Source organism: Bubalus kerabau, chromosome 20 (assembly GCF_029407905.1).
Source record: "Bubalus kerabau isolate K-KA32 ecotype Philippines breed swamp buffalo chromosome 20, PCC_UOA_SB_1v2, whole genome shotgun sequence".
Taxonomy (NCBI): Eukaryota; Metazoa; Chordata; class Mammalia; order Artiodactyla; family Bovidae; genus Bubalus; species Bubalus kerabau.
This window is the reverse complement of record NC_073643.1, coordinates 15,794,289-15,818,853: the sequence shown is the minus strand read 5'-3', so window position 1 is coordinate 15,818,853 and position 24,565 is coordinate 15,794,289. Positions and strand designations below refer to the sequence as shown.

The 24,565-nt window shown below is 40.6% G+C and overlaps 1 protein-coding gene across 17 annotated transcripts in view; it reads left to right on the top strand.

The window, feature by feature from the left end:
• The window catches only part of ULK4 (unc-51 like kinase 4), a 509,803-nt gene that overhangs the window by 267,900 nt on the left and 217,338 nt on the right, over positions 1–24,565 (top strand). For 12 of the 17 annotated variants that reach the window (XM_055558092.1, XM_055558086.1, XM_055558091.1 and 9 more), the window contains one exon: positions 5,865–5,970. The exons of 2 other annotated variants lie outside the window; for them this stretch is intronic. In XM_055558092.1, the coding sequence (XP_055414067.1) occupies positions 5,865–5,970 (106 nt within the window). Of the gene's footprint in view, positions 1–3,280; positions 3,347–5,864; positions 5,971–7,628; positions 7,909–24,565 lie in introns of those variants that run through there. 3 more of the 17 variants (XM_055558094.1, XR_008706191.1, XM_055558100.1) reach the window with 3 other exon arrangements.

Sequence of the window (24,565 nt, the reverse complement as noted above, 5' to 3'; positions counted from 1 at the left end):
TGCCTTGAGCAGGCACGGTCACTATGTTCTATGGTTTATCTCTTTCAAACTAAGTAAGAAGTATTCTTGTAGGTACAAGAAGGAAGAAGTGAATATAGTTTTAACAGAGCCCCTGTTTTATATCGAACAAAGTTCATGGTCTGTGAATGGTTTAAAAATCAATAGCAAAGAAATTAAAGTGTTTTGAATAATGCCTGAAATGGAAAAGGAGCCATGTCTCTCAGTCTGGTTATAGGGTCTTTGGTCTCTGTTCTCTGCATCAGATATTGTGCCCTGAGCATTTCCAGTGATAAGGTTAGTGGGGTCTCTTGATAGGCAGAGTGCACCTTTGTGCCCTTCTGCAGATGCAGCACTGTGGGGCTGGCAGAGGCCCTCCTTCTGCAGTGACTGCAAACTCCAGGCCGAGAGTCTCAGGACTTAATTGGCTGGGGTACGGTCCTGGGCTCTTTAGTACTCAGGGGTGATGGAGGTTTGAAAAGTTGGCTTTTGTACTTAAAGAAAATGCCTTTATCAACAAGTGACTCTCACTTTTGAACACCAGGAAAAACTGAAGCATTGACTTTACAAAAAGCCAAAAATACTTCCAAGAGCATAGAAAAGTCATGTATAGTCACAAAAATATGTTTATGAAAGGAACAGTGGATTTATCTCTAGTAAAACTGACCTATATTTTCCAACAGACTGGCCTTTGAACAAGGACTGGTATAATTTTACCAAATGGAAACAAAAGAAGAGATTTATTACTGTCTTTATTCTTCACAAGAATAAGTTTCCTTTGTGTCGTTAGCTACTTTATCATGAATAACTTGTCATGTCATCTTGGTGCTTATTAATCACCCTTTCCCTCCAACCAATTGTAAGAATAATTAGATGAAATTGGTGGTAGCCCATTGCTTCCACATTAATATTCTTAAACTGGTGTCAGTGAAACAGTCAAACATGAACATCCACTTTAATACCTGTGTTTCTAAAGAATAGAACTTTCCAGGCATTGATATTTGGAAAGCAGACCTTTTATAGATGATTAGGCTCAAGAAATAGAGTGACTCCCATTGGTGGGATGTATATGTCTGTTGACTGCAGTTTAGAGCCCGATGCTGTGTTGATTTTTTTAAAATTTATTTATTTTAATTGGAGGCTAATTACTTTACAATATTGTATTGGTTTTGCCATACATCAACATGAATCCGCCATGGGAAGCAACCTAGATGTCCATCAGCAGATGAATGGATAAGAAAGCTGTGGTCCATATACACAATGGAGTATTACTCAGCCATTAAAAATAGAATGCATTTGAATCAGTTCTAATGAGGTGGATGAAACTGGAGCCGATTATACAGAGTGAAGTAAGCCAGAAAGAAAAACACCTATATATGGAATTTAGAAAGATGGTAATGATAACCCTGTATGCGAGACAGCAAAAGAGACATAGATGTATAGAACAGTCTTTTGGATTCTGTGGGAGAGGGAGAGGGTGGGATGATTTGGGAGAATGGCATTGTAACATGTATAATATCATATAAGAAACAAATCGCCAGTCCAGCTTTGATGCAGGATACAGGATGCTTGGGGCTGGTGTACTGGGATGACCCAGAGGGATGGTATGGGGAGGGAAGTGGGAGGGGGGTTCAGGATGGGGAAGACGTGTTGATTTTTTTTTGTGTGTGTGAGCTTTTTGAAACCATGTGTTACTCAAGGGACTCTGAGCAGCTCTGCTGAATGTCCTCATTCTGAGGCCTGGGCTATTGGCACATCTTCCCTCCAGACTGGTCACAAGGCAGAGGAAGGATAGGACAGTGAAGCCATCTCTAGCCTTTAAAACTTCTGCCCAAATGAGTCCAATTGGCCAAAGCCAGTCTTTGGGGCAACTCTAAGTATGAGTGGGCAGGAAAGGGCCATCCTCCTACATATCTAGGCAAGGGAAGTAGGAATTGTGTACATTTCTGGTGACCAACTCAAAGTCACAAGTGTAGATTCTTGACTAAAATGGAAAGCTGGCTCCCTGAAAAGACCAGTAATATAGGCAAGGCTTTGGTGAGCCTGATCAAGAAGAGGGAGGAGATAGTGTAAAAGGTGATGTCAGTCAGCTCAGAGAAGATAGGTAAAGATAGGAGAGAGAGTTTTGTATGATTCTGTTACAGTATGTTTGAAAACTTGGGACATTTTAGATGATTTTCTTGGAAAATGGACATAAATTTGGATCAGTATAGATGCTAAGATGTTTTTGAAAAAAATATTTGAAGATTTACCAGTAAAAATACACTGATCCCAGTTGCTTTTATTAAATACTAGGGAGTTCTACCATCTCACCCAGAAGTAGATAGTAGATGCACAATAAATGTTTGTGGAATAAAATGAAAGGACAAAGGGTATCATCAAACTGATACTAAATTCAGATGAGGATGTCACTCATAGACCACTAACACTGGAGACACTGACGTCAATTCAGTTCAGTCGCTCAGTTGTGTCCGACTCTTTGTGACCCCATGGACTGCAGCACATCAGGCTTCCCTGTCCATCACCACCTCCTGGAGCCTACTCAAACTCATGTCCATCACGTCGATGATGCCATCCAACCATCTCATCCTCTGTCATCCCCTTCCCCTCCTGACTTCAATCTTTCCCAGCATCAGGGTCTTTTCTAATGAGTTGGTTCTTTGCATCATGTGGTCAAAGTACTGGAGTTTTTAACTTCAGCATAGTCCTTCCAAAGAATACTCAGGACTCATTTCCTTTAGGATGGACTGGTTTGATCTCCTTGAAGATCTCCTTGCAGACTCCTCTCAAGAGTCTTCTCCAACACCACAGTTCAAAAGCATCAATTCTTCGGTCCTCAGCTTTCTTTATGGTCCAACTCTCACATGCATACATGAGTACTGGAAAAACCATAACTTTGACTAGACAGACCTTTGTTGGTAAAGTAATGTCTCTGTTTTCTAATATACTGTCTAGGTTGGTCATAGCTTTTCTTCCAAGGAGCAAGCGTCTTTTAATTTCATGGCTGCAGTTACCATCTGCAGTGATTTTGGAGCCCCCCAAAATAAAGTCTCTTACTGTTTCCATTGTTTCCCCATCCGTTTGCCATGAAGTGTTGGGACCGGATGCCATGATCTTAGTTTTCTGAATGTTGAGTTTTAACCCAACACTCTCCTCTTTCACTTTCATCAAGAGGCTCTTTAGTTCTTCACTTTCTGACGTAAGGATGGTGTCATCTGCGTATCTGAGGTTATTGATGACCTGATGGTCAAAACTGAAATCAGATTGGTTATATTCTTTGCAGCCAAAGATGGAGAAGCTCTATACAGTCAGCAAAAACAAGACCAGGAGCTGACTGTGGCTCAGATCATGAACGCCTTATTGTCAAATTCAGACTTAAATTGAAGAAAGTAGGGAAAACCACTAGACAATTCAGGTATGACCTAAATCAAATCCCTTACAATTATACAGTGGAAGTGACAAAGAGATTCAAGGGATTAGATCTGATAGACAGTGTGCCTGAAGAACTATGGACGGAGGCATTGTACAGGAGGTTGTGATCAAGACCATCCCCAAGAAAAAGAAATGCAAAAAGGCAAGATGGTTGCTTGATGAGGCTTTACAAATAGCCAAGAAAAGAAGAGAAGTTAAAGGCAAAGGAGGAAAAGAAAGGTATATGCATTTGAATGCCAAATTCCAAAGAATAGTAAGGAGAGATAAGAACGATTTCCTCAGCAATCAATGCAAAGAAATGAGGAAAACAATAGAGTGGGAAAGACTAGAGATCTCGTCAAGAAAATTAGAGATACCAAGGGAACATTTCATGCAAATATGAGCAAAATAAAGGACCAAAATGGTATGGACCTAACAGAAGCAGAAGATATTAAGAAAAGGTAGCAAGAATACACAGAGGAACTATACAGAAAAGATCTTCATGACCCAGATAATCACGGGGTGATCACTCACATAGAGCCAGACATCCTGGAATGCAAAGTCAACTGGGCCTTAGGAAGCATCACTACAAACAAAGCTAGTGAAGGTCGTGGAATTCCAATTGAGCTATTTCAGATCCTAAAGATGATGCTGTGATAGTGCTGTACTCAATATGCCAGCAAATTTGGAAAGCTCAGAAGTGGCCACAGGACTGGAAAAGGTCCGTTTTCATTCCAATCCCAAAGAAAGGCAATGCCAGAGAATATTCAAACTACCACACAATTGCACTCATCTCACACGCTAGGAAAGTAATGCTCAAAATTCTCCAAGCCAGGCTTCAACAGTACATGAACCATGAACTTCCATATGTTCAAGCTGGATTCAAAAAAGGCAGAGGAACCAGAGATCATCTTGCCAACATCTGCTAGGTCATCAAAAAAGCAAGAGAGTTCCAGAAAAACATCTACTTCTGCTTTATTGCCTATGCCAAAGCCTTTGACTGTGTGGATCACAACAAACCGTGGAAAATTCTGAAAGAGATGGGAATACCAGACCACCTGATCTGCCTCCTGAGAAATCTGTCTGCAGGTCAAGAAGCTACAGTTAGAACTGGACATGGAACAACAGACTGGTTCCAGATCGGAAAAGGAGTATGTCAAGGCTGTATATTGTCATCCTACTTATTTAACTTATATGCAGAGTACATCATGCAAAATGCCAGGCTGCATGAACATTGATGTGACTATTCTAGAACAAGCAAATAGAACCTGGCAGTGTAATAAAAGTATAGTCCATATGTCGTCTTCTGAAGGAGGTGTCCCTTACTTGCTTTGTTTAAAGTTGTAACCTTCCCCTACAGCACCCCCAAACTGCTGTCCCCTGTTCTGTCTCCTCCTACAGTGTGTTTCATCCTTTAACATAGAATGTAATTATTGTCTTCCCCCACTGCTACATGTAAATTCCACAAGGGTGGGGCTGCTTTTTTGGAAATTTTTTTAAAATTTTGGTCTGTTTTATTCACTGATATAAGCCAAGTGCCTAGAACAGTGGGCACTTTGTAAATAAAAGTTGTAAAAAAGACTTAATTCTCAGTGCAACATGGGATCCTGGACTGGACCCTGGAACAGAAGAGGATGTTAGCAGAAAATGTGACATTTGAATAGTCTTTAGTTTTGTTATTAGCACCATACCAGTGGTACCTTAGTTTCGATCAACGTGCATTGGTTGGATTATGCTAACAGGGGAAACTGGGTGAAGGGTGTATGGAGACTCTGTATGCTGTCTTTACAACTCTGCTGTGACTCTAAAAGTATTTCAAAAGAAAATCTTTGGGATCCCTTAAAAAGTTAGAAAGAAGTTATCTTTTGTGTCTTGTCAATGAGAAATTGGACCAAAGTCACACCCTGCTATGAGCTGTGAAGCGTTAGGGAAAGCGGAGTTCACTCTTTCAGGCCCCTGTATAGTGCAGTGCACTCAAGCAGTGCTGCAGTGAGTCATATTCAACATCACCAGCCGTGTGTAAGAGTGAGGAAGGAAAAAGCAGTAACAATCGACTCTCAAAACTGCAGAAATGTTTCTTTAAGAAGTTTATCTTTTGTGATCTCAAAGTCACTTTCAGGTGTGGTTTCATAAGTTCCACGTACTAGATCTTTAGTCAGAGAAGTTGCCCATCAGAAGCCCCGAGGGCAGAGTGGTTGTCCCTCAGCGCGTGGGCAGGGGACAGCATGCAACCATGCTGGTGCCCTGAGTGGTTCACGCTGCCTCCCAGCTCACCTGACTCAACGATGGGACCTTAACACAGAGGAATTTTGCCCCATCCGAGTGGAAAAAGATAATCACCCAACCTTGTGCAAAGAATGAAGGGAGGTCGGTCATGTGACCATTTGTCTGTATTATGATGTAATGATGTTACTCTGTTTCTGTACAGTTATGATGAAAATGGTACTCTGTTGCAGGAACATCAGGAGAACATTCTGGGTAACACCATGCAAAGTGTGGTTGCATTGCTCAACAATCTGGTTGCCTGCAAAGATTCGAATATGAAGCTACTTTACGAACAAGGTAAATGCTTCTTAGAATTCATCTTTGATTATGTTGAATTTTGCCTATTTATAAGTTTCCTCATCTCACATAGTAGACAGTTGCTGCTGCTAAGTCGCTTCAGTCGTGTCCGACTCTGTGCGACCCCACAGACGGCAGCCCACCAGGCTCCCCCGTCCCTGGGATTCTCCAGGCAAGAACACTGGAGTGGGTTGCCATTTCCTTCTCCAATGCATGAAAGTGAAAAGTGAAAGTGAAGTCGCTCAGTCGTGTCCAACCCTCAGCGACCCCATGGACTGCAGCCTACCAGGCTCCTCCGTCCATGGGATTTCCCAGGCAAGAGTACTGGAGTGGGGTGCCCTTGCCTTCTCCGAGTAGACAGTTAACAAGTACTACTTAGAGTTGATCAATCAAAATAGATGCTTAAAGTTCTACAAATAATGATAATATTACCAGCACAAATGGGAAGTCTGGTTGGATTGTGATAGTATCTCAGAGTTAATTCATTCTCATTCATGGCACAAAATCAATAGGCACTCCACAGATGATAGATCAAGAAATGGAAATGTAAGCATCCTATGTAGACTTTGCTGCCAATCAAAATATAAACATATATGGTCAAAATCACCTTGGAAGATGAGACTGGATGAGTTGAGGGTGGCTTTATTTTACATCTTATGCATATCTATAATACTGAAATGAAAACTTTTAAAAGTTTTTAAAGAGCTCAATTGAAGAGTTCATTTTTTTTTGTTTGTTTGTTTTAGGTTTTGAAACCAAATTGGGAGGGCAGTACAGAAATTTCCCATATAACCCTGACCCCACACATGCAGAGCATACTCCATTATCAATATCACTCATCAAAGTGGTTTTTTTTTTTTTTTGCCAAAGATAAATGTACACTAATATCATAATCACCCAAAGTTCATAGTTTAGATTCAGGCTCACTCTTGATATTGTACTTTCTCTGTGTTTGGACAAATGTATAATGACATTTGGGGCTTCCCCAATGACTCAATAATAAGGTACTCACCTGCAGTGCAGGGGGCACAGGAGACCAAGTTCAGTCCCTTGGTCAGGACCATCTCCTGGAGGGGGGCATAGCAACCCACTCTAGTATTCTTGCCGGGAAAATCCCATGGACACAGGAGCCTCGCAGAGAGTCAGATGCAGCTGAAGTGCCTGAGCATGCATGCGTAATGACATATATCCATCGTTATTATATTGTACAGTGGATTTTCATCGCCTTAACCGTCCTCTATGCTCTACCTGTTCATCTCCGCTGCCTTCTACAAGCACTGATCTTTTCACTGTCTACATAGTTTTGCCCCTTCCAGAACATCATAAAGTTAGAATCATACAGTATGTCACCTTTTCAGATTGGCTTCTTTCACTTAGTAATATTTATTTAAGGTTCTTCCATGTGTTTTCATGGTTTGATGGCTCATTTCATTTTTGTACTGAATAAAATTCTCTATTGTTTGGAAGTACTGCAGCTTTGTTAATCCATTTACCTAATGAAGGACATCTTGGTTGCTTCTGGATTTTGGCAATTATGAATAAAGCTGCTATAAATATATGTATTATGATTTTTGTGTGGACATAAGTTTTGAACTCCTTTAGGTAAATACCAAAGAGTGCATTTGCTAACAGTATGCTAATTGTTTCATTTTTTTAAGGGATGCCAAACCATCTTCCAGTGTGGCTGTACCGCTGTGCATTCCCAAAGTGAATGAGAGTTTCTGTTCCTCAGAACCCTTGCCAGCATTGGGTGTTGTCAGTGTTCTGGATTCTGGATGTTCTGTTAAGTGTGTCATGGTAGCTCCTTGTTTTAATTTCCCTTTCCCTGATGGTATATATGATGTGAAGCATTTTCTTATATTCTTGTTTCCCATTTGTATATCTTCTCTGGTGGAGGTCTCTGCTAAGATCTGTAACTTAATTTTTAATTGGATTATTTTTTCTTCTTGCTCTTGGGTTTCAAGAGTTCTTTGCATATATTGGATAAAGTTCTTTATCAGATGTGTCTTTTTCAAATATTTTCTCCCAATCTGTGGCTTGTGTGTTAATTATTTTGGAAAGCCACAGTTTTAATTTTAGTTAAGTCCAGTTTGTGAATTTTTTTTTTTATGAATTGTGTCCCTGGTGTTATTATCTCAAAAGTCTTCACCATACCCAATGTCATCTAGGTTTTCTCCTGCATTATCCTCTAGGAGTTTTGTAGTTCTGAATTTTTACAATTAGGCCTGTGATCCATTGTGAATTAATTTTTGTGAAGGGTATAAGGTAGATTTTTTTTTTTTTTTGGTATGTTGCTGTTAGGGGAGACTGTCTTTGCTTCATTGTGTTGCCTTTGCTCCTTTGTCAAAGGTCATTTAACTGTATTTATCCAAGTCTGTTACTGGGCTCTCTCTTCTCTTCCATTGACCTGTTTGCTTTATACTTTCACCAGTACCCACTGTCTTGATGACTGTAGCTTTAAGGTAAGTCTTGAAGTCAGGTGGCATCAGTCCTTTACCTTTATTCTTCTCCTTAATATAAACTTTAGAATCAGCTTGTTGATACTCATAAAATAACTTGCTTGGACTTTGATTGGGATTGGAGACAGCAATGGCACCCCACTCCAGTACTCTTGCCTGGAAAATCCCGTGGACGGAGGAGCCTGGTAGGCTGCAGTCCATGGGGTTGCTAAGAGTCGGACACGACTGAGCGACTTCACTTTCACTTTTCACTTTCATGCATTGGAGAAGGAAATGGCAACCCACTCCAGTGTTCTTGCCTGGAGAATCCCAGGGATGGGGGAGCCTGGTGGGCTGCCGTCTATGGGGTCACACAGAGTCGGACACGACTGAAGCAACTTAGCGACATTCAATCTATCGATCAAGTTGGTAATATTGTTACATCTTAAACACAGTGTTTACTACTTTTGTATAATTAAAATGTCTCATTTGAATGTTCATGAAAATAAGATTTGAATAGGATCAATGAATAAAAAAAATGCAAGATCAGTGGATAAAATCTTTAAGTCACAGTTCTGATCACCCCCCCCAACATTTAGAGTTGTGTTTCTATTGGTCACTATACCTAAATGTTGGAAATGTTTTTTTTCTGCCTTAAGAGGAATGTGCATTTTCAACGATAATAAATATTGCCAAGAGTTGAGGGATTTTAGTACATTGAAACATTTATCCTTTTATATAGCAGCATCCTATTCTGTTTTATGGGTTCAGTTCAGTCGCTCAGTTGTGTCCGACTCTTTGTGACCCCTTGAACTGCAGTGCGCCAGGCCTCCCTGTCCATCAGCAACTCCCGGAGTTTACTTAAACTCATGTCCATTGAGTCGGTGATGCCATCCAGCCATCTCATCCTCTGTCGTCCCCTTCTCCTCCCGCCTTCAATCTTTCCCAGCATCAAGGTCTTTTCCATTGAGTCAGTTCTTCACATCAGGTGGCCAAAGTATTGGAGTTTCAGCTTCAGCATCAGTCCTTCCAATGAACACTCAGGACTGATCTCCTTTAGGATGGACTGGTTGGATCTCCTTGCAGTCCAAGGGGCTCTCAAGAGTCTTCTCCAACACCACAGTTCAAAAGCATCAATTCTCCGGCGCTCAGCTTTCTTTATAGTTCAACTCTCACATCCATACATGACTACTGGAAAAACCATAGCCTTGACTAGACGGATCTTTGTTGACAAAGTAATGTCTCTGCTTTTTAATATGCTGTCTAGGTTGGTCTCATAACTTTGCTTCCAAGGAGTAAGCGTCTTTTAATTTCATGGCTGCAATCACCATCTGCAGTGATTTTGGAGCCCAGAAAAATAAAGGCAGCCACTGTTTCCACTGTTTCTAAACCAGTAATCTAATGGATATGAGTAATTTCCAATCTTTTGCTTCTGCAGGCAGTTCTGCAATGAATAACCTTAAGCACACATACCTTCGCATGGGAGCAGGACTATCTACAGAGTAAATTCCTGGGGTTAGAATAACTAGATCAAGGGGTATCTGCTGCTGCTAAGTCACTTCAGCTGTGTCTGACTCTGTGCAACCCCATAGACGACCGCCCATCAGGTGCCCCCGTTCCCGGGCTTCTCCAGGCAAGAACACTGGAGTGGGTTGCCATTTCCTTCTCAAAGGGTATATGCGTTTGTAATTTCCATGGGTAGTGACAGGTTGTTGTAAGCAGCCTGCCAGTTTATACTTCCATCAGGGCACATGAGATTACTTGTCTCTGGATCTAAGAGCATATTATGTTTTCCCATTTGTTTGACTTACTTTCTTTATAGTTTTCTTTATTTAGGCCATATGTATTTCTTCCTGTTTATCTCTCCCCAGGTATTTTATCCTTTTTTACTTGCTATCGGAAATAAGGAATTTTCTACCAGTATAGTTCTCAATTATTTTTTAAGTATGTGTTTGAAAGTTTTTTTTATTTCTATTTATTAACTTTGTCCCTAGGTTTATTCTCTTATTACTTTCCATAGTGATGGCTTAGATGATTCTCTTTATTTTCTGGTTATGTAATAATAACGAATGCAAATAGAAACAGTCTTTAATTTTTATAGTTCTACTTTTTCTCTCTAGTCCAATTGCAAGATTCAATGAGAATGATATAGAGGATATCTTGGTATTGCCTCAGAATCTTTTTTTCTGGTTAAGGAAGTGTTACATTTTATCTTTTGCAATCAAGAATTAATAATAATAAATAAATAATGATGACTTTTGACCCCTCTGGAAATGATCAAATGATTTTTCCTTGGATCTATTCATGTCATGGATTATATTTAATAGAGTGTTTGGATCAGTAAGCACAGTTAATTGTGATATAATATTCTTTAATTATGCTGCTTCAGGTTTTTGTTAATCTTTTATTCAGGATTTTCCATTGCTGTTCATAAGTGTGATTGATCTATAGTTTTGTTTCTTGTTTCTTTCTTTTTTGCTGGATTTTGGTGTTATTGCTATATTGCTTCTTTTTGTAAGGAAGTTTTCTTTCTTCCTTGGGCATTGGTACAGTTTAGATATCTTAGATATTATCTTTTAAAAGTTTTATAGAATTCCCTTGTGAAGCCATATGGCTGGTTCTCTTTCCTGAAGGTCCGGTAGCTGTGATAGCTCTTTGACACCATTTTCTGTTTCTACAGTGATAATAAATCTTTTTTCATTTCCCATCTTTTATAGAGTCAGTTATAGGATATTATATTTTCCTAGAAGGTCTTCATTTCACACACACTTTCAAATCTATAGACTTGGACAGAATAGCTTCTTATAATTCTTTTATTTTCTTAGGTTTCAGAAGTTAACTTCCTGCTTCCATTTTTTATATATATTTTATATATGTATTTAAATATATATATATATTTACATATACATATATATCTATATATTATATATAATACACATACTCCAAAAAATATATTATATATGTATTTGCAGTTTTGTAATTTTATTGATTAGTTAAGATAGTGGTTTTAACTATTATGTGTGCATTTGTGTACATATACAAATGTGCATAAAATTTTTAGGCCAGTTTGGAAATTTGCATATTAGTCCTAGTTTAAAAAAAATTTTTTTTCTTTTATCTACTGATTCATTCCTTGTGAATGAAGTTGTTTTTTCATTCTTTTTCTGTCTTTTTGAATAAAATGCTTAACTCATTTATCTCCTTTTTGCTTAATCACTAAAATATTTAAAGCTATGAATCTTCTTCCAGTATTGGATTCTGATCTGTAGTGCATCCATCCTTTTTGTTTTCTACATATATTTCAGTTTTGGTTTACGTTCCTTCTTTGAGCCAGTAATTGTTTAGCAGTGAGGGTGTATTTTGTTTTATTAATTTTGTTCTTTCTAGTTTTATTGCACTATGGTCAGCAAGTTTCAGCAGTAGTATTTTGTCTTTTTGGAATTTATTAAGGTTTTCTTGTAGCTAATATATGGTCAATTTTCACGATTTAATATGTATACTTGGGAAAGTGCATATGGGATTTCTGTCTTGACAGTAACTGATACTAACATGCCCTCCCACCAGAACAACAGGAAAATTCAACCAAACGTGTTGTTTTCAGTCACTGGAAAATAGGCAACATTGGGTTCTGAGCCTTGAGAAGGGAAACACGAGGTGAACCTCATAACATTCTTTGTTTTTGTTCTCTTTGTTTTTTGTCTGTTTATGGAAGCAGGGTCCAAGAAGAATACCAAGGTCTTGCTCAGTTAGGGAGAACGAGTTCAGTGTTCGGGGATAAGAACTAGTGAAGGTTCACAGGGCAGAGTCTAAGAGAAAGATGCAAAGAGGGGTCGGGCCCAGAAGTCTACATGGAGGTTTCACACAGGTCCTTTGTGAGGGCTGGGCTACAGTGGACACGCGCAGAACAGGATTCTTTTAGGCCTAGAAAAAGGATAGAGCAGATGCCATAAGGTTGAGAGCTGGATTGATATAGCAGAGATTACGCTCATGGGGGATGTAAGGATTCCAGCCTAGCTACTAGGTGGTGCCTTACTATGGACCTAAGTAAAGTTACATCAGCCTGAAACCAGATGCTAGCCTAGACCTTCCATAGCATTTCAACCATGTCCTGTGCATGCTGTGCTAAGTCACTTCAGTTGTGTCCAGACCTTTGCAACCCCATGAACTGTGGTCTGCCATACTCCTCTGTCTATGGGATTTTTTTCAGGAGTGGGTTGCCATTTCCGGCTCCAGGGGATCTTTCTGACCCAGAGATTGAACTCATGTCTCTTATGTCTCCTGCATTGGCAGGCAGGTTCTTTGCCACTAGCACCACCTGGGAAGCCCTAGACTAATTCCTTAGGCTGTGAATTAAAAACTATAGACCTTTCCTACCAAAGAATAAGACTAAGCCCTTCAAGGTCAAAAGATTCACAAGGAAGTTTACTGCATGCTAGAACAAAATCATCAGGAGCCCAGGCGGTCTTAAGAAAGGTGGTTAGGGTGCAAGTGTGGTGGGGCGAGGAAGCGGGTAAGTGTGGGGTTCCAGGGGTACACTGAGGCTGGGATCACTTTCCTGGCCCTTACTAGTGGTTAGTGGGAAGGAGAGGCGTGTGACTGCGGAAAGTCTGTTTCCATTCTCCAGAGATACGCCAGGTCTGTCTTTTCATTATACTCTGTTGCTCTACAGACTTCTTGGCTACTCAGTGTGCGGCTGCTTTTTCCAAAGTTGGGTAAGAGATCTGTTGAGTGTTTGCCAGCCCAGAGTGTGTTAAGATTCAGTGGGGTGTGGCCACATGAGGAGTCACTAATGATCTGCCACTGTATGGGCTTGAATGTTTGTGGTTGGTTTGAATAAAGTCTTCTTGTTAGTTTTTATTTTGGATCAATTCTGGCTCAGTCATCAATGTATATATTCATTACATTTCATACAGAATTAAATTCCCTATTCCAAACATTACAGTTACTTGTAACATTAATACTTTGAAAATCATCCTGTTGTAAGTGAGCTGTAGTGCAGATGAAGTGGAAATGATTATTCCTGCCTTTAAGTGCTTCAGTATGGTACTGTGTTAGGCGAGTGTCTGACTGAATTTCATTGTTGGACCACATACTAACAGTTAGTGGAGGGATGAATTCTAAAGCATACGTTTTCCCGCCTTACCTTTTAGTATCTCTGAAATAATTACATCAACACTGCTATCCCGATGGCAGTCCCAGTGTAGTTTCTGCTGCTGGCATGTGTGTGTTGAGCCTTGTGGAATGAGTATGAGTGTCCTGTAAGTGAACCCAGACACCTCGGAAGAGAGGCATCATAGTACTGTCCTGCATCCATGTTCTGATGGAGCAGAACTTAAACAGTACAGATGTTGGACGATTCCAGGTTGACAAATAAGAGGAGTCAGTCTCCAAATGGGAAGAACTTTTAAGAAAAACTCAACCAATTAAATGTACTTAGACATCCCTTTTTGTGTGTCATAAAGGCAATGTATGAGAAAGTCCGTATCACAGTATGTCTCAGAGCACTCGCATGAGTGCAAGATGCAGTTCTAAGTGATAACATGTGTGCCGTGTAAGTGGCAGCATTTTTTCTTTGTTAGCAGTACGTAAAATGATGTGGTTCCTTATGATCTCTGGCATCTCAGACTCCATGAGGTGCGGTGGGTAGTACAGGTGAGAACCCCAGCACAGCATCTGCGCACCCCACAAGCACGCAGACTCTGAGAGGTAGGGTCATCGACACGTCACCGGTGTGTAACTGCGTTGTATCATCCAGGTTTTTTGCTTTAACATTTTCATTTTTAAATGAAGTGTTTAGGGAAATAATTAAAAAACAAAGTAAGACCTTTTGTTTATATTTGAAAAAATGTTACTGTTATTAGCATTTAAAATCGGATGCCGGCTCATTCCTGGGCAGTGACCTCTGATAAAGGATATCAGTCCCAGCTTCAGTCGTACAGCAGAGCTGCCAGCGTGACGGGTTTGCGTGACACACTGCAGCAGCCAAAAACCGCAGCACCTCCAAAGGACCGTGGATGGAAATTACGCTTGTCCTCATGGGTTCGTGGTGTGTTAGAAATCAAAACACTCATGTCTTGCTAGGTATATTATAAAACTGCCTAAGTTGGTGTTTCCTCAAGAGACCGGAAAATTACTGTGAGAGTTGTTTGGGCTTTGACGGTGTGCTTAATAGCTCTCTTCGATTCTTTTACGTGTAAGGATAATGTTCAGAATGATGTTAAAGAGGCGAAGTTGGCAAACATTTGTGTAAAGGACCAGATAGTAAATATTTTGGGCTTGTAAGGCCATGTGATCTTTGCCACTACTGCTCAATACTGCCAGTATGGCAGGCAGCAGGACAGAGAATCCAGAGGTGAGCGGTTATGGCCCTGTGTCCATAAGTTTTCTTTACAAAATTAGGTGGCCAACCCCCTGGCCATGGTTTTCCAGCCCCTCTTGTACAGTACCTAACTCAAATTCTCCCAAAACTGCTCTCAAATCTTCACATCAACATATTTGTAAAATTTAGTTGTTAAGTTATGATTCAACTCAAGAAAAACTGAAAATTAAATTTAAATGAATATATTCAGAAGAGATTACTGCCTTCATAGTAGCGTGAAGATGCATGAAGAAAAAATGGAATATTTGCCCTAAGGGCTTAATCTAAAAATCATAATAAATACATACATCTTACTTAATTCTGCTCCTATAAGCACAAAAATTACCATAGAGAATAAATACATAAAGGGATGAGCATGACTGTGTCTCTAAGATTTTATTTACAAAACAGATGATTTCCCACTCTTATCGTGTTCATTCAGTCTGTCAACAAATATTTATATACCAGGCCTTGTTCTTGGTGTGAAGAATGAACAATGAACAAAATGAACAAAACTGGCAAGATTTCTGCCTGCATGGCGCTTCCATTCTGATGGAAAAAAATAAACCACAACCAAAACAATGAACAAGAAAGTTTATGTTAGATAATGTTAGATGTCACATGATGATAAACACTAATTTAGAAGAAATAAGAAAAAGGGGGCTAGAGGTGTCTGCATGGAGGTGAGGTTGAAATCCCACCCTGGGGAGGCAAGGAAGGCATCACTGTGAAGGTGATGATTAAGTAAAAGCTGGAAGGAAGTGAGGAAGCAGCCGTGCAGATACCTGGGCGAAGGTGGGTGGAGAGAACAGTAGGTGTGAATCCAGGGTGGGAGCCTGCCTGGTGGGAGGGGAGCAGCAGGGAGGCTGTGCAGCCACAGCAGAGGAGACAGCGAGGAGAGAGGAAAAACCAGCAGAGCTGGCTGTGCGTTTGGGGAGCACAGGGTCAGTGTTGTCCAGAGCGATTTGGAAACGTGGCCAGACTGCAGTTCAGTTTGAACCGAAGTTGAGGAGACTGGTTGGTAATTACTGACTACCTACTTACTCTGGGTCAGGAAGATGCCCTAGAGGAGGGCATGGCAACCCACTCCAGTATTCTTGTCTGGAGAATTCCATGTGCAGAGGAGCCTGGCGGGCTGCAGCCTATCAGGTCTCAAGAGTTGGACACGACTGAGTGACTACCACTTTCACTTTTTCATCACATGTTTGAACTTTTCTTATTTCTCACTACCTTGGTATCACTAAAACTTTGCATTAACAAACTGCCCCTATTAGCTTCATATCTGTGTGAAGTTTTGAATCTGAAGTAAATTCTTATGCAATGAGTAGGTTTAACCCAGCTGTTACTTTTAGAAATTGTTCTCATTTTAAATGAATATAGTGGGAATATATAAGATATGAATGCTGTCAAAAATATTGAACTTTAACTGAACAGAGAATGGGCATTGCTTGAATTTGACAAGACATTGTTCAGTAAGGTGGTGATGTTCATTCGCTAAGTCCTGTTCAACTCTTTGTGACCCCATGGACCGCAACATGCCAGGCTCCTCTGTCCTCCACTATTCTTCCAAAGTTTGCTGAAATTCTTGTCCATTGGGTCAGATGCCATCCAACCATCTCATCCTCTGTTGCCCCCTTCTCCTCTTGCCCTCAATCTTTCCCAGCATCAGGGTCTTTTCCAGTGAGTGGGCTCTTGGCATCAGGTGACCAAGGTATTGGAGCTTCAGTATCAGTCTTTCCAATGAATATTCAGAGTTGATTGCCTTTAGGATTGACTGATTTGATCTCCTTGCTGTCCAGAGGACTGTCAAGAGTCTTCTTCAGCACCCCAATTGGAAAGCATCAGTTTTTCGGCACGCGGCCTTCTTTATGGTCCAACTCTCTTATTTGTACATGACTACTAGAAAAACCATAGCTTTGACTGTATAGACATTTGTCAGCAAAGTGATGCCTCTGCTTTTTAATAGGCTGTCTAGGATTGTCAATCCACTCCAGTGTTCTTGCCTGGAGAATCCCAGGGACTGGGGAGCCTGGTGGGCTGCCGTCTGGAGGGTCGCACAGATTCGGACACTACTGAAGCGACTTAGCAGCAGCAGCAGGATTGTCAGTTTTCCTTCCAAGGGGTCTTCTAATGTCATGGCTATCGTCACTGTCTGGAGTAAATTTGCAGCCGGCCCAGGAAAATAAAATCTGTCACTACTTTCACCTTTTCCCTTTCCATTTTCCCCATCACACTGTTTTCCAGAGTGGCTACACCATTGAAAATTTCCACCAACAATGTTATGAGGATTCCAGTTTCTCCATACTCTTTCCACTCTTTGTTGTCTTGAGTCCTTTTTCATTATGGCTATCCTAATGGTGTAAAGTGATGTCACACATGGTGTTGATTTGCAATTCCCCAAAAGTTAAGGACATTGAGCATAGTTTCATGATTTGTGTAGGACTGACCTTGGGAACAGGAGAATCTTGGAGAAGATGACAACCCTTTGATCTATTTTTCATGTAGTGACTGCCAGAATGATCATTTGAGGGGGCAAATCTTACCACATTACTCGCTCTGCTAGCTTTCTGCTGCTCCTGGGAGCAAGACTGGAATCATTACCATAACAAACAGCTCTTATTTCACCAGCTGCCTCTCGCGCCACCGCCTCCTCTTCTGTCTGCGCTGTGGCCACAGCCAGCTTGTCTCTGGTTCCGTCAGGTGCTGTGCTGCTATCCGCTCTGTGCAGCCCCACCCACCGTTCCCCATCCTTCTTACCTTCTTCCGTCAGTGCTCAGTTCAAACACCATTTCCTCCAGAAAACCTTCCGTGATACCCCGTATTCGCCTTTGTTGCACACATTTCCCTTTTAATGAAAACATGAGCTATAGAATTAGTTGGTTAATGTCCATGCCATCTGCTAGGATGAAAGCCCCCCAGAGACTAGAACCTGCCTCTCCCATTCACGGCGGTAACTCCGGCGCAGTTGCTGAGGCATGGTAGTTGTTTAGTAGATGTGCACTGACACCCAGAGAGGTGCTCAGGTTCCGTGTCTGGAGTAAGTGCTCTGCGTCTCTGCACCTGCTCCCGGTCTCACCCAGGAGAAGCGGGGCCACATGTGTTGCCTGCACTCATCTGCAGTGCGGTTCCACAGGTCTCTTCCCTCCATGTGTGTGTGTTGAGAACCTGATATCCATTCGCTGGATTCTTCTTAGGCCGCCAAAGTGGGTACAATTTGAGCTGCTCACTGATTTTTTTCATCAATTCTTCTCCAGTTCTTCTCCACTTTTGGAATCCAGCTAAGTCATCTCCAAGGAGCAGATCCTGTTGCTTTGAAGCATGATAAAAGCCATGGGCAGAGACTGAGAACGTAATCTGGGCTTCTGCAGAGCCATTTTGGGGAGCTACAGACTTACAAGCAATGATTCTTTACTCGTTTCTTTTATTTTGTCTTACCTTAATCTTGAAATATGAAGAATTATGTGTTGGATAGATTGAACTGTCCACTTTTCCTTCTTCAGTATTCCATTAAGATTGACTGGCCTGCATGTCTTCACTCCCCTTCGTAAGTGTCTACTGACCAGCGCTCACTTAGGCTTCTTAATCTGAAATACTTTGAGATATCCAAGCCATATGATCACTTATCAGAAAAGGTTTTCAAGGAAAGAAAAGAAAAAGACATTTAACAAGCTCTTTGCAAGGTCAGATTAAAAACATGTTAAAAATGGGAAGGAGGGACAAATTATAGCGGGTGCGAATCGATAATAGTGTTGGGAAATAGCATACAATGCATTGAGCCTCCTATGAATTCTTAGATTTTTAAAGTTATCTTCCAAGAAAAAAGGAAGGTTATGAATCCATTATTTAGGGAGAAAGTTAAGAAGTTAGCATGTGAGTGGAAGAAAGTAACATGGTGTGGTCATTGAAATAGCTGGGTTTGAATCCTAGGTCTACAGTTTATTTGGTGAGATCTCTTTAGGATAATGGCACCCATTTCATAGCTTTGGTTTGAGGATTAAATGATAATATATGCAGGTTTGTCATGTATAATTAGTAAACTTAGCATAAGTATTTGAAAATAAGTACTAAAAATAGCTGAGCAGCCCTCTCATGGGGCCATATAAGCAGATCATTAGAGTAAGAAAAGTGAAGCCCAAGATAAGTTACTAGATTCTAAGGCAGCATCAGACATTTTAAATCATAACTTTCCCACTCCAGTAGGTTATAATACAGTGTACTGAAAAATTCACAAATATGATCTTAGAGCCCCCTTTTTAAAAAATGGAAGTATAGTTAATTTACAATGTTGTGTTAATTTCAGGTGTACAGCAAAGTGATTGTTATACACATTGGGTTGACCAAAATGTTCATTTGGATTTTCCCATACAGCATATGGAAAGCCCGAGCGAACTTTATGGCCAATCCAATATATACACACACATGTACTTTTTCATGTTCTTTTCCATTATAGTTTATTATAAGATATTGACTATGTTCCTTGTGCCATGCAGTAGGACCTTGTTATTTATTTTATACACAGTAGCTTGCATCTTCCAATCCCAGACTCCTAATTCATCCCCTTACCCCTTTCTCCTCTGGTAACCGTAAGTTTGTTTTCTATGTCTGTGAATGTTTCTATTTTGAACTTTGGTTCATTTGTATCATATTTCATATTCCACAGATAAGTGATGTGATATATTTGTCTTTTGCCTGACTTTACTTAGTATGACAGTCTCTAGGTCATGTTGCTGCAAATGGCATTATTTCATTCTATTTTTAATGACTGAGTAGTGTTCGTGTGTGTGTGTGTGTATGTGTGTAACATACCGCCTCTTCTTGATTCATTTATATGTGGATGGTGTTTAGGTTGCTTCCATGTCTTGGCTGTTGTGAATAGTGTTGCTGTGAACTCTGGGGTGCATGTATCTGTTCAAATAAGAGTTTCCTCTGAATACATGACTGGGGCTTCTCAGATGGTGCAGTGGTGAAGAATCTGCCTGCCAGTGCAGGAGATGCTAGAAACATGGGTTCAGTCCCTGGGTTAGGAAGATCCCCTGGAGGAGGAAATGGCAACCCAGTCCAGTAATCTTGCCTGGAAAATTCTATGAACAGAGGGGCCGGTGGATTACAGTCTATGGGGTCACAGAGGAGTCAGACACGACTGAGCGACCAAGCGCACACACATGGGCTATGTGCCTAAGAGTGGAATTGCTGGATGATATGGTAATCCTATTTTTAGTTTTTTAAAGAACCTCCATAATGCTTTCCATAGTAGCTGTACCAGTCTACATTGTCACCAACAGTTTAGCAGGGTTCCCTTATCTCCATACGCTTTCTCTTCTTTATTATTTTGCAGACTTTTTAATAATGGCCATTCTGAATGGCCATTGTTCTTTTTATTTATAAATGGATATTTATTTGTAGAATCCTTTTTTCCTTCTTTCTGTGCTCCCTCCATCCCACTCTTTCCTTTCTCTTTCTTTTTTATTGAGATATAGTTTACATATATACTGTGTTGATTTGATACACAATTATATCACAGGACATAATTACTATTTCCTTTTTGTGGCGAGAACATTTGACAGCAAAAAAACAAGCAGCCTAATTCAAAAGGAGGCAAAGGACTCATATAGATATTTCTAAAAACAAACCAAAAAAACCAACCACATAGCCAATAAACACATGAAAGGATGCACAGCATTATTTGTCATTGCTGCTGCTGCTGCTAAGTCACGTCAGTCATGTCCAACTCTGTGCGACCCCATAGATGGCAGCCCACCAGGCTCCCCCGTCCCTGGGATTCTCCAGGCAAGAACACTGGAGTGGGTTGCCATTTCCTTCTCCATTATGGATATACAAATCAAAACTATAATGAGATACTTCTTCAAATTTATTAGGATCACAACTTTTTTTTTTTATTAAGAAAAGAAAATAATGAGTGTTGGTGAGTTGTGGAGAAATTGGAACCCTCACACATTGCTGGTGGCCATGTGAAATAGTATGACTGCTATGGAAGACAGTAGTGATTCCTCAAAATTTAAGCATAGAATTACCATATGATCTGGTAATTCCCCTCCTAGGTATATGCCCAAAAGAAGTGGAACAGAGCCTTAAACAGATAAATTACACATGAATATTCATTGCAGCATTATTCACAATAGCTAAAAGGCAGAAATAATTCGCAAGCCCATCTCCAGATGAATGGATAGCAAATGTGAGATAGACGTATAGCAGAGTACTATTCAGTCATAAAAAGAAATAAAATTCTGATTCATGCTGCAATGTAGATAAACCTTAAAAATATTACACTAAATGTTAGAAGCCAGACACAAAAAGGACACATTGTGTATGATTTTACTTATGTGCGGTACCTGGAATAGACAAATGCATAGGAGCAGAGAGTGAAATAGCGGTTAGCACAGGCTGGGAGAAGCGGGAAGTGAGGACTTTCATTTAATGGGTACAGGGATTCTGTTTGCGATGGTGAAGGTGGTCTGGCAATTGTGGCATTGGTTACACAACACTATGAATGTACTTAGTGTCACTGAATTGTATGGTTATAATAGTTTTATGTTAGATATTATTTTTACCAAAATTAACAAAAAACCCCAGCTGAAAATGACACATGTCCCTCTTGCTCACATTGATCAGTGACGTCTGGTTTCTGGGCTATGTGAGGATGGAGTTTTGGGCATTGGAAAGTCTGACTGGGCAGCCACTTTTCAGCAGAGATGCCACAGTTTTCAACAAAGGGCATGAATATTTTGAGAGTAGCAATTATTTTGGCAGCAAAGACTAAATTAAAAAAAAGTTTTTTTTTAATGTATGTATTTCACGAGATAGCAAGTTCACTTTGGAAGTAACTTCCTTGAAGCTGTAGAATCAGAAGATCCTGAAAATTTCCTATCAGACACAAGCCAGGGAAAAGAAATTCATATTAACGTTCCCACTTTACCCATTTTAAATGTATGGAGTGTTGAAAATGAGTAGAATGTTCTCTATATTTGTGTTTGTCCTGTGTCTTACTGTTGAGGTTTCCATGAATTTAGTCTGATTTTCTTGTCTCTCTTTTCCCTCTATGTTCGTATGCACTTCAAGTTCTCGACCACAGTGCTTTCCGGAAACAGGCTACTCTCTGATGGCCCAATCTGGGGCATTGATGTCTCCTCTGTGTAAGGAGGGATGTTGAGTTTACTTCTGGGGGAAATTTTAAAGAAATGTTGCAGATAAAACCAGAAGCTCCTTCGCTTAGGCATCCAAGATGGAGAGGCCGATGGAAACCCTTCCTGCTAAGGAGCAGCAGAGGATGCTGGGAAGTGCGGCTTGTAAGCTAGATGGCCAAGGAGAGCTTCCAGGGCCGTCTTTGGGTGTGTCATGGGAAACAGGAGGAGATTCATGCTGTGAGCTGTTCCAGTAGGCAGGACATTGGGTCTTAGGGAAAGTTCCACGGCAGTCACTTCTTGTTCAGCATAGGACAGTTCTTTCCAACAGTTTGAAGACAAGTAGGGAGAGGTCAACTTCAGGACAAACTGAGTGCCATCAGTCTCTAAGGGAGACCAAGCAGAGAAGTGATTCCAGTGCAGATGGGAGGTTGGCTTATGGCCTCTAGAGATCCTGACAGCCCTAGAAATTTTGTGATTCTCTTTATACTTGCCAATAGTTTGCAAATATTCCTGCAACCTCTAAGATGAACAGCAGAGGAGGAGTCAATGTAATGAAAGAAAGCTATTAAGATGTAAATTGTTTTCTCTGTTAAGTGCTTTCCCAATGTGCTGAACACACATTCACTTTTATTCCCTTCTGTCTAGGCTGCTGACACTCAGGAACTAAAGATGGAAATGTGGAATCAAGCAGGTTATACCCATACAAAGAGAGACAACTAACATCTGGCTCTTTCTGTTTTCTTTTAAATGATATAATCAGTGTTGCATAGTGTGTCTAACGCCTTCTCTTTTATATCCTTAGTTTTAGAGGAAAAATCTAATGCCAGGCAGCCATTATTGCAGCCCGCTGCTGGCATATTCCGCAAACAGTAGGACATTTAAAGTGAGGACAGTTATTAATGGGTTTAGAACAGTAATAAAACTTTATAGAGGAGTTTAATAAGTCATTTACAGACCATGAAACACAGCTAATAGTCACCCTTCATGGGTGAAGTATTCTATTTGTCTTGTGGTCCACTGCTTTGACTTTTAGTCAAATGTCAAGAGATCGCTTAGATTTCAAATGTCTTTATGTGCATTTTATTGTTAAAGCCTGTAGAATTTTGCACGCTTAAAAAAAATGAGTCCCCAAAGAGCAATGATATGCTGTTATCATTTTCAGTAAAATGTAAGCAATCAGCTCTTTCTGTCTTTCCATTTACAGATACATAAATCCACTAGTGATTGGCAGACAATATGATCTTCTGTCTATATAAACACTGAATTTTGGACTTAAGCCAGTCTTTTTTTTCTAGATGTCTCTTGGATGTTAGCTGTACCTAGCTGAATAAATAACAGGGCTTTTATTTTTCATTCTGATAACATTTTCCACCACAGTTGAGTCTTTCTGGGCATTATAGTTTGTCCTCTCCTCCCTCCTAAGAGCTCTTCCCCTGCACCATGCCCAGAAGACTTCCTTTCCTGTTGGAGACAGTTGTTCTGATTTAGGTTTAGTTTCTTTCCATGTCATTCAGTAACTTCTATGTGAATCACAGAGGATTTAGAGTTGGACTGTTCCTAAAAATCATTTATTCAAACCTCTTGTACGTATGATGAAAGCAAGGCCAACAGGTGCAGAAACTTTACCTGGGCTCCCCCAGCTGGAAAACAACTGAATGACCCTGAGATGTGAGGTTGCTAGCTGAGGCTCTTTGCTCCCTGTTCTGGCTCACTCCTGTCTTCAGAGCTGCAAGTGTTTGGTCAGAGCACTGTTGGGTGGTCTCTTCCACATCTCATTTGGAGCCAAGCTTTTGCTTAAGTTTCATTTGCTATTGATGAAATTGACTGGAACACTGTCTCTTTCTCTGAGGGTAATATTACTTACCGATGGCTCACGGTCCTCTTTTGCAAACATCAGTCAGTATCTTCTCCTTTGATGTCCTTGGTAAACAGTGGCAGGGTATTTTATTTTTGAGACATCTGGCCAGTGTTGAGGCAGAGTGTCTCTCTGCCCAGAGAATAAAGCCGTGGAGTCTTTTCTTTTTTAAAGATACACAAAATTTATGGCAGTGGTGAGTCTTCATTGCTACATGTGGGCATTCTCTAGTTGCAGCAGGTGTGGTGCATGGGCTTCTTATCGTGGTGGCTTCTTTCTTGTTTTGGAGCACAGGCTCTATGCACACAGGCTTCAGTATAGTTGTAGCTTGTGGGCTCTAGAGCACGAACTCGGTAGTTGTGACACATGGGCTTAGTTCCTCCTCAGCATGTGGGATCTTCCCAGATCAGGGATCAAACCCATGTCCCCTGAGTTGCAAGGTGGATTCTTAACTACTGGACCACCAGCCCAGCCATGCATTCTTTAAACCTGGGCTTCCACCAACTGAGCCCTCTGCCTGGGGATGGCATTCACCCTAGTGCTCTGATACATAACTGATACGGAAAATCTGATACTTACTTTAAAGATGTTTCAAATAATAAAAAGATGAGTTATTTTATTTGAAATAAAGACTAATTTGGGATAGGTCCCTGTTGCAAAATTAAAGCAGTAATCAGATTGGTGGAGTGACCATACTATGCTTAGTCATCATAGTCATGTCAAGGTTGACAGCATGGTCCATCCAAAAGGTTTTTACTCAGCTTGATCAGGTATTTGTTATTGAATAAAAGAATATTCATTC